General features: G+C 40.9%; 1 protein-coding gene across 1 annotated transcript; it reads right to left on the reverse strand.

Annotated features, from left to right (window-relative positions):
* Positions 1-111: 111 nt before the first annotated feature.
* On the reverse strand, positions 112-3,981 carry FABP7 (fatty acid binding protein 7). Its single transcript, XM_039569469.1, has 4 exons — positions 3,816-3,981; positions 3,002-3,174; positions 2,259-2,360; positions 112-819 (listed from the first exon to the last, which is right to left on the reverse strand). The coding sequence occupies exons 1-4, from the start codon at positions 3,886-3,888 to the stop codon at positions 769-771; spliced, it is 399 nt and encodes a 132-aa protein (XP_039425403.1). The 5' UTR covers positions 3,889-3,981; the 3' UTR covers positions 112-768.
* Between the last annotated feature and the right edge of the window lie 6,665 nt (positions 3,982-10,646).

Raw genomic sequence — 10,646 nt, forward strand, 5'->3', positions numbered from 1 at the left:
TTGCATATTATCAAAAAAAAAAAACAAAAAAAAACCAAACAACAAAACAAAACCCAAACCTATCAAAACAAATTAAAAATCTTTAACTATTAAAACCAAAACTCTATGAGCTCTGGAACATCATCTGCCAATTTATTGACCTTAACATGCACTGAGTAACAAGTTCCCAGGGAAGAGGAAAGCTGAAACCGATGTGAACATCTCACTTCTCTGTCTACATAAATACAGTTAGTTTAGATTTTTTCAGCAAAAAGCCAACAAAGTCAATTTTTCATTTCCCCAAGTACTCTACACTGCATAGAAAGGCTGCTGCACCATTGTGTAGCACATGCTTTTCTGTCCTTTAACTCAGAAAAAAGAACTTTGAACACCTCCCTCCAGGACACTGGAATGTTAGCTGATTAAATACAAAAGGAGCAGAGTTAAAAAAACTTTTTAATTTGTTTGATCTGCATTCCAAAACAATTCAAATATTTTCCATTTACTGTAAAAAAAAAAAAAAAAAAAAAAAAAAGGAGAGGCAAGTGTTCCAGAAATTTAATGCCAAGTTTAACCTGTTTTCACTATACAGCACAAGTACACCAATTTGATAGCATAATGTTTTTGGTTTTTTTTTTTAATAAAAAACACCCTCCCCCCCCCCCCCCCCCCCCAAAAAAAAATTATTAACCTTTCATGCCAGAAATGTGCATTTTAGCTATGATCAATTATGGACAGGACATTAATCCATCCAGCAGAAGTAACATCTGGACAGAAGTCAGGTAAACTCTACGCTTTCTCATAGTGACGAACAGCAACCACATCACCAAAGGTGAGAGTCTGCAAGTCCAAGGAAAAGACAGACATGTTAGAGGCTGGACCATTTTCTATAATTGTTTAACACATTATGAAGTCCATAGTGGATCAAGGTTGGTTTACATTATTTAATTTATAGAAAAACAAATAGATCTAGATTATTAACACTTTAAATGAACAAGAAGCCAAGCCTTAGTTATGGTTCCCATAAGAAATGATACTTTGCTGCTCTCACACCCAAGAAACACATAATGCACATTTACAAGGAGGCTGTTAAAAATTAAATTTACTGTTTAATTATTTTAAATATAGCATTGTTTTAATACAGACTTAACACTTATTTTCCCAAAGCTTATCCCAGTAAGATGTGCAATCTAAAATTCCAAGGCCTCTATACTATTATGCATAGGTATAAACTCTAGGAGAACCTCATCTTAAAAAAATGCATTCTGTACCCTGTGTAGCTAGAACTAACAAATACTCTAGACACTGCAGTTGTGCAGAACACCAACTACAGTGTGCATTCTGGAGGTATTTCCTGAAGTAGAACAGGGCATCTCACTGTATTCCAATTACAAAAGACAAGATTTTCTGTATTTGCGTGATTTGTGCATAGCTGTTCAAAAAGCAAAGCATGTGTTTTCCCTTGAAAAACTTGCCACATTGTGTTTCACTATGTTTTAAAGTTTGTATTATTTGCAAGTCTTCATCCACACAGATACTTTCTGAAGTACTTAGGAAACAAAATAACTGGTCTTCTCCAACAACCAAGTCTGATGGATTAGTATAGCTAAACACATTTTATTTTTGAAAGCTACACCTGTGTGCCATGAGAAGTGCTATCCTGGACATAAGCTGTAGTAACTCACAACATTTATTCACCCCATACTCTTGTTTCTAAAAAGTCAGGAAAAGCAGGTGAATTTAAGCTCAGACTTTTCTCCACACAGTTTATCATAGTTTTTAATAAGATAGGAGGACTAAAACCTTTATTGTTAAACATGAAAACGCTATTAGCTATATTGTAATTCTTTCCTTTTTTAAGGAAACTACTTGTTCTGTGTAATTAAATACTATTTATGTGTGCACACATAAAACAAGTTTTTAAAGAAGTCTAAATTGCCACTGGCAACAGATAATTTTCTATGTAATCAAGAACTTTGTATCATTACAAGCTCACCAGGACTTTTTTTCTTGGGTATTTACACAAAAGTCTAGAAAGAGAACACATACAGTCTGGAAATCCACAGCCTAGCCTGCCTAAAGCCACTAAAAATTTTTTAATTGTCGGTAAAACAATACACAAAGCAAAACAAAATAAATATTTGAAGAGTCTCTGCTAGCTTTCCTCACCAATTAGTTTAACGATTTGTGTCTAAATCACACTGTTCACAAAGCTTGAGATAAGAGTAAGTTGGGAGTGTTTGCGGTGCATGCAAATGCTCAGTGTGCTTTATACTTACCATTACCATTTTGCCATCCTTTATTTCTCTCACAAAGTTTGTCTCTTTGCCATCCCATTTCTGTATGTGCACTAGCTTCTCTCCATCCAGGGTCACAACTGACTGTGAGATACCAAGAAAAACAAAGACATGCCTTTATTTTGGGTAGTTGGGATTCTGCTCACACATTCAGCATGCACTGTTCTATTGAATTCTCTTCTACAGATGGATGTGGATCTAGAATGATAAAGTAGTCCCAGCCATTTTAAAGCCAAGGCTTTGAATCATCCTCGTTTTAAGCATGAAATCCACACAATTCTTGTTTGTGTCAAAGGATGAAAAAGTTGTTTCCTTTGAGTTCCAAGATCTCACAAGATCCCACTTCAGATGTGCCTTGGAATAATATTTGATGTTAAGCTCCCAAAGTTTATGCCTCAAAAGAGGCATCTGACTATTTTGACTGGGAAAAGTTATGCCAGATGATATTTGGCTTGTAAGACAAGCAAGCAACTAACACAATCAGTTGACACTGGAAAGCAGACAGGGAGCTGGCAACGTGATACACTCAGAAAAGGTAGGGTGTAAGCGGGCAGGACAAGCAAGGCTCAATCTTGCCTTTTTTTTTTTTTTTCCTGTCCTTTGCAGTGCTCTAAAACTAGTAGCATCAGAAGTTGCATTTTTTCCTTTGACTGTACCAAAGGCAGAGCCTGGGGGGCGGGGTGGGAAGAAAAAGAGAGGCAACTGCAGCCCCAGAGTTCACTTACTTTGCAGTTTCTATCGTCGGGGGTAGTTTCATCAAATTCCTCTCCCAGTTTAAAGCTGATCTCTGTGTTTTTGAAAGTGCTTTGAGTTCTGATCACTACTTTGTCCCCCTCGCTGCTGATAATCACAGTGGGTTTAGTCACATTCCCCACCTGCCGTGTTGCAAACCCCACTCCTAGACCATTCAAGGGAAAAGAGAAATCCATCAAACTGGGATTTTTGCTTTTTTTTTCTATATATTGAGGTACAGAGATCTTTTACCCCGCTCTACAGCTGCCGGCTATCCCTGTGAAACGCTGCTGTCTGCTTCTCTCATGCCCTTGTACCGCGAATATCCACCGCTACTGTCCGCCCGGCTGTAGCTCCGCGCCCTCCCTCGCCGCCGAGCACGGCAGCACCGCACTCCGCCCGCGGTCACACGCACGGCCGCGATCGCTTCTGCTGCTCAGAGTTTCAATTCCTTATCACTCCAGCATAATGATTGCTTTTTTGCGTGTTTGTTTCAAACTTATCCGCAGGCAGCACGTGCTCGTTTCTCACACGCTTCCCTTAGCCCGGGGACATTTCCCGGAGCCTGTCCCACACAAACACACCCGACCGCCCAGGTGAATAATCCGCATAGAATTAGCTCTATGGATAAGAAGCACAGTCGCCACAACCACCCCCTCCATCACCACCACTGCTGCCAGTGTCTCACCTACACTTCTGGCAATGGGGGAGAGCCTTTTCAATTTTTTTTTTTTTTTTTTTTTTTTTTTTTTAAGATGGTGCAAAATTGCAAGGTTTCCTAAGGTGCCGCCACCCGGCCGTACCTACCCAGTGCCTTCATGTACTCGTCGAAGTTGTGGCTGTCCACCAACTTCCAGGTGGCGCAGAAAGCCTCGACCATGGCGGCCGGCTACGTGTTCCAAGCGCGGTGCCGGAGATGGCAAGAGCACCGGTGCCGCCGCGCCGCCCCGCATTTAAAGCCGGCGCCCGGCGGGGGGCCGGAGGCGGGGGTGGCCGCGGTCCGCCCCCGAGGGCCGCCGCGGAGACGCCCGCACCGTCGGGGGAGGGGGCGGCGGGTGCCCGGCCGGGGAGCGGGCAGGAGGTGAAGGGGGCAGGGAGGGGGGCTGCCTCCGCCTGCCGCACCGCTCCTCCCCTGAGCCGCCCCGCGGCACCCCCGTCCGCCCGCCTCGCTGTTAAATGAACGCGCGGGCAAAACGAGAAGCGGGCACCCAACGTGAAAGGCTACTGAGTGAAAACACGCGATCGTAACGCTACTGCAGGACACCACCTCCAAAAGTTTTCCCAAGAAGATTTTCATGCCCATTTTGATCCTGGCCAACTGCAGATCCCTTTACCCACAATGGCATGTGTATGGACGCTGTCTGAACTTGGTATTTGCTGTCACTGGCTCGAAACAGCATCTTGGCTCCACAACTGTTAGCATTTGGAGAATTAAGAATGAAGAAAAAGGAAAAGAGCTTAAAACTCTTTCTTTTCCTTTCTCTCTCTCTCTTTTTTTTTTTTTTTTTTTTCTTTTTTCCCCTGCAACAGAGGGAATGTCTTCCTTCTAGTTATTCTCTGAAATTTGTTGAAGGCATTAGGGGTCATCTTGTCTCATTTTGAGTACTTTTCAAAAAGCAGCCTGTCTCTGTGGGACATCCCACAGTGTCAGCTTTTCCTGAATTATGGCTTGGATGGATTCCAGAATAGTGAATCTAGCACTTCAGCTCTTGCAACAAAACTCAGGGACTAAGTGAAAGAGAATTTACGTGATTTAGGAACAAAACCTCAACAATTTTCTACCTAGTTCAGCCATACAAAATATAAATAATTATGAATATTTTCTAATGTTTTTTAATTAGTTTTTGACCATCATTTGTATTTCTTTCAGGCTCTTCTAGTATGGCACATTCTTTGGGTGTAGGGCAAGTGATGTTTCTGATGGGAAATTAATTTAAACATGCCAGATTGGATGGGGCTTTGAGCAGCCTGGACTAGTGGAACAGTCCCTGACCATGGCAGGGGGCTTGGAACTGGATGATCCAACCCAAATCATTTTATGATTCTATGATATTAAATTCTAAATTATTTTACCAAATATCCTCATGAACTGGCAGTGTCTCCTCTCCCAGTACAGACAAGACAAAGTTATCTGCTCATACAGATTTTGTTTGCAGTATCCCTGGAGCCCCTGTTTATTATTCTGGTGCAGATGTGTGCACAGAGCCTGGGAGAGCTCATGCTGTCTGTGCTCACTGGGGCTTGTTGTATACCACTGGCCTCACGGACTTTGTGATATAAAACTCCTGAAAATGATTCAGTGCCACTACTGCTGGCTGGACTCTGCAAGGACACTTCTGCCTTGCACCTTCTTCCAGACAGTGCTGCAGCCTGGGCATTTGGGAGGCAGATATTTCAGGATCCTTCCTAATTTAAGCAGTCATACCTAAACTGATGGGACCGCTCTGTTCTGTGAGGATTTCTCAATGTATTTAACTAAAACAAGTATCTAGAGTGATGACCCGCTCTTAAGGGGAAGAAAGCACATAAGAATTTCTTAAGAAAAATACATTCTTTAACACTGCGCATCATGCTTCAAATATAAAATAGGTTCTGCTAAAATGTTCACATTCCTTCTTAAGTGGAAAGGTTGCCAAAGTCTTCACATCATGTTTTATGATGGTGAGATCCCACCTGTCTGTGTTAGTGATGATTTGGGACCAGCGTAAATCAACAGTAGGAAATGTTACATTATTGACTCCTTTTTAGGGTGACAAGCCACAGTTCAAAATGTTTTCCACAGCATCTTATGCCCTGTGTTTGATTGTGGACTCTTATCCAAGCGTTATGCTAATATCAAAAACTAGTACAAGTCATCTTGATGACATAAACGCTTTGCTATGGCTGAAACAGAGATCACAGTGTGAAATACACTGACCTGGTGTGCATTTTAGGTTGCTGCACAAGAGATCAGCTTGGAGTTTCTTTTGTACTGTCAGCAGTTGGATGCATTTAAAAGACTCTACTCCCATGATGAATAGTATCTCTGCAGATTCTGAACACCCAGGGATTCATTCTCCTTTACACTAAACTCTTTACACCACATGAGCAGTGTAAGTAGGCACACTTGCATTCCCTGTACAAGGCCTGCTTGAAAGATGAAAATTCTGCAGCAAGATATCCCTGTCTAATGAGTAATCCTTGCTTCCAAAGGCCATTTGGTGAGACTGTTCTAACCTTCAGCCTTCAAATACAGGACACACAACCTGCTTTTGGCTACCTTTCCCCCCCATCCACATTATATCCCTGCTTCACATGCCCTCAGACATTCAGAGAATGAGGCTGTCAGCCTCATTCAGTCTTCATTCTGTACTTGAAAGAACAAAAATTACTTCTTCAGGAAAAAGGAAAACAAAAAAGGGTGTGGGGGTATGGGGAGGAAGGGAGCACCACAGGATGGTCACCAGGCTGCTCTGGTAGAAAAGTCTGACCATGAGGTTCTGTCATGTGTGGATTCCCCTCGTAATCTATGTCAGGAACTACTGAGCATCTAATCACTGTAGCCAGTCACTAAAGGCTTTGTGTTTGGCTGTAGAAAAGTAGGGAAATTGGTGCAGCTAATATTTGAAGCAAGTTTATCTGTCCTTTTGCTCTGTCCCTCTCTGGATCTAATGCAGGTGGGGCACTCTTGCTTCACCAATTCAGTTAAATCTCTGTCCTTTCACCATCTTCATAGTACAATAGTCAGGAATACTATGTTAAGGGGATACTATGTTATAAGACCTTCAGATAACGTAGTGGTGACTGCATTATTCAAACATTTCTGGCAATGAAGGTCCTGGAACTGCAGAGCATCTTGTACCCATATGTGCAACAAAGGGCAGCAGTGATACCAAGGCCTAACTCCCCTGGTACAAAAGCAGATGTAGGCATCCAGAGGCCTTTTAGGTATTGAATTCCATTGAAAGCCAACATGATTCAAGGTGCTAACTCACTTAGACATTTCTTTAAACTCTTAGCATTATGAAACATATAGCGGGCTACTTTTGAATTAAGGAAACTGAAAATAATGTGCAGATGAAAGGAAAAGTTTTCTCCATTTATAGGGTATTTTCCTCCATTTTATAGGGTATTTTCAGCAAATGTGAAGCTTGTTTGAAGCCCTGCTGTGAATCTCTGTGCAGCTTTGTTCTCAGTGTAATACAGAAATGAACAGAGCTTAGTAGCTGTTGTGTCAGACAGGATGATGTTACTTCAGGGCTGAGTGTGATTTGGTTTTTGGTGCTGCAGAGAAATCTAATGTCAAACAGGACAGTAGAGAGTTCTTAACTAAAAATTATCTCATATGTCCTCTAGTTGTCTAAAAGATTTGCTGATCCCCCTAATAAAAATAAACCATCTCAGTGCTGTTGGTGAATCACAGAAAATATCTAGGTTTATTTATTCTATCAACGGATAGCTCATTAGAAATCCCAGAGATAAATGCCTCCTGGAGAAGACACCCAGTTATGCAGCTGCACAAGCAAGTGGTGACAGAATGGCCCCAGGTACAAAGCATCTGTATGAATCCAGTTTTGTACTGCATAAATGCCAGGGGAAGGGCTTTGCTGGAGCTTTGGACCAGATGATAGGCGAGGTGCAAGGTAATGCAGGCAGGAGCAGGAAAGACATGTTTATACCATATCCTTTCTAAGAGCATGACATATCTTAGGCAAAACTTAGGAACATGTTCAGCAGGTTTCCTGCCACTGTAAAGCTCAAGCAAAATAATGCCAGGACAGGCTAACATTAGACACAAGTCATGTTAAGGTCTAATTCTGGTGTTGGTTGCTAATTGGTGAAAACGAAGTAGTCTGTGATCATGCATTTCATTCTTGTAGACTCTCTCTTATGTTACAAATTGGTGTGACATGAGATTAGGAGAGTCCTGGAAAGTAAATACCCACTAATACCTCATTATGAACTATTAGACATATATTTGGATTGGTTTAAGCTGGGAGGACAGCTGGTTGACAATGATTTAAAGTAAGCAAATGCAATGAAATATCTCCAGGATGTTCTCTGCTTCTAAAAGGCATTTGGGAGGTTGTTAGCTCTTGTTTATTACCGTATCACTTACATTTAGATGACTCAAGACAGACACTCTCCTCAAAGAATTAGGCAGCATTAAAGCCAGCCACCTTCCTGGCTCCTAATTTAATTTATTGAAGATGCTAATGACACTTTGTGTCATTAGGCCTCTGTTATTTTTTGTCTTTGCTTTCTTTTGCATTTAAGAGTAGAAAAACTATTTAAAAGCCTTTAAAATGTAACAGAAATGCCTGATACTGGGTGTCACTTACAATAGCTGTCTAGTTACTGTAAAATCAATACAAGAAATCAGCTTCCCAGGCTTACAATTTCATCACGGGCAAAGGTAAGGAAGAAAGAAACAAAATCGTATAAATAAGCAACCTGACTATTTCAGGGGTAATAATGACTCAGAAGAATTTAGAAGGCATATGAATACTATGGACATACTAAATTAAAATAATTCTTACTAGGAGGAATGGAAAAATAGCCTACAGGTTTAAGGAGATTAGATGACTTGCATTTGACTTGTTGCAGGTGATTCTGAGAGACGTGTAAATTTGGTGTTCAGGTCTGTTTGGTCTGTTCAGGGCAGACTACTGAGAATATTAGTGGAACAGAGAGACCCTCTGTATTAAGGGTCCAAGGACTCTGTATTATAGCAAAGGAGGGAATGATTTTATCATCATCAGTATAAATTTTACAGTGTCAAAGGTACAAGTTTAACTTGTCATATGTCATAAATGTCATATTCTCTTTCTGTAGCTCTAGAATATGCCATGGAGGCTGTCAAATATATACATAAGTGTGACTATTTGGAATTCAGTATAATAAATCTCAAGCTAATCAATCCCAAGGTAAATCCTTTAGCAAAACAAAAGACAACTGTGCAATCTGCAAGGCTGGATTTAAGAAATTTTTGGAATGGCTCAATGTACCTTCATTCAGTTTGTCCATACCAAAGCATTCAATTTTCTACAATATCCTGAAATCACTCTCAGTACCAGCTGGGATTTAGGCAAAAAGTAAAATCAGGTTTATTTGGCTGAATTTCAAATCTGAGAAAACAACCAATGAATTTGGAAAACAGATGGAAAGTTAAAACTCAGTTCATTAACTACCTGCGTTTGGATATTCCTAAGGTCTTCCTCTGTTCCACTGAGCTATGGACTGACAGGACACAGTCAGAGCCTGTTGGATCTCCCAGCCACACTCCTCTGGGTTTGTGTCCTCTAAATCAGAATCTCTCACCTGGAGCAAGCCATTTCCTCAGAAGTTCTAAAGAGCACTGTTAGTGCATCCAGAGAAATATATGGATTCCACAGTCTTGATAAATAATTTAATTAGGTTATCAATTTATGGGCCTGTCATGGATGAACAAATGCCTGACACAGATCAGGTATTTGAAATGTAACCTCATGCTGGCTGACCTAGCTGGTATTACATACCTAACTTGATTCATTCAAGAGTGCAACCATATCCCTGCTTTACATGTTGGTTTGTGACCAAGCACTGAGTAATTTCTCAGTTTTCATGAGTCTAAATACATGAACTTCCTGGAACACAAAATTTTAGAGCAATTTTAAGCATTGCAGGGTTGAGATAGCTCATAACTAGCTTTAAATAAGGACTAGTACCAAGACAAACTTGGGGAAAGTTTGATCACACTGGATGTTTGAAGACAATCCCAGAGAAACAGTGGTCTCTTCAGTTTGGTACACAAAACTCCAGTGACTGAAAGTTAAACCTACAGAAATTTATATTAAAAATGAAGTTCATACTAGCTGCGAGGAGACTTAACCCTTTGGCCGACTTTCAAACTGCCTTACAAGACTTTTCATCCCTGCAAATTGTGAACTATGCTAACAACCACAGCTATTGGACGTGATGCAGGAAGTAATTCAGAGAAGTTCTGTATCCTGGATTATGCAAGAAATCACATGAGATGGTCACAATAGACAAGTTTATACCAGGAAACTTAAAAACACATCCTACTTGCTAAGTGTGGGTTTGTACTTTGCCAAATCCAGAGTCTATTATGGGAAAAGACACAGATATACACAGAAAGGAAAACAGGCATGTAGGCCCTGCCTGGATAATCATGGCACTCACTTTGTGGACTGCAATGCACTAAGTGCCAGTGAGGAGGTATAGATACAGCCACCATTCCTTTAATTCTACACATTCATGTGTACTTGTTTCAAAAGACTTTTCCCTCAGTGTGGCAACAGTAAACATAAACCAGACCCTCTATTGTCAAAATCATTAACTAATCTCGTAATATTTAAACAAGGCTTCTAATAGCATCTTCTTCCAGACCTTTGAAACTTTCTTGAGTGGCTGATCAGCCTTGCACCTAGAGCTCAAAATATCCAGAGTCCAGAGCCAGTGAAGGGTGCAGGAGCAGGCTGACTTCCTTGCACCATGACTGGCTCAGCTGTTCTGATCAAAGAAGGGCTATGGAGAGGAAATATGGTGCAACTTTCATGTTTTTAACTCCATTTCATTGTCCTTTGTCTTCCCTCCCTTAAATATACTCCTTCTTACATTCCAACATTTCATATCATCCTTTATAAATTTACCTAGAAG

Source organism: Corvus cornix, chromosome 3 (assembly GCF_000738735.6).
Source record: "Corvus cornix cornix isolate S_Up_H32 chromosome 3, ASM73873v5, whole genome shotgun sequence".
NCBI lineage: Eukaryota > Metazoa > Chordata > Aves > Passeriformes > Corvidae > Corvus > Corvus cornix.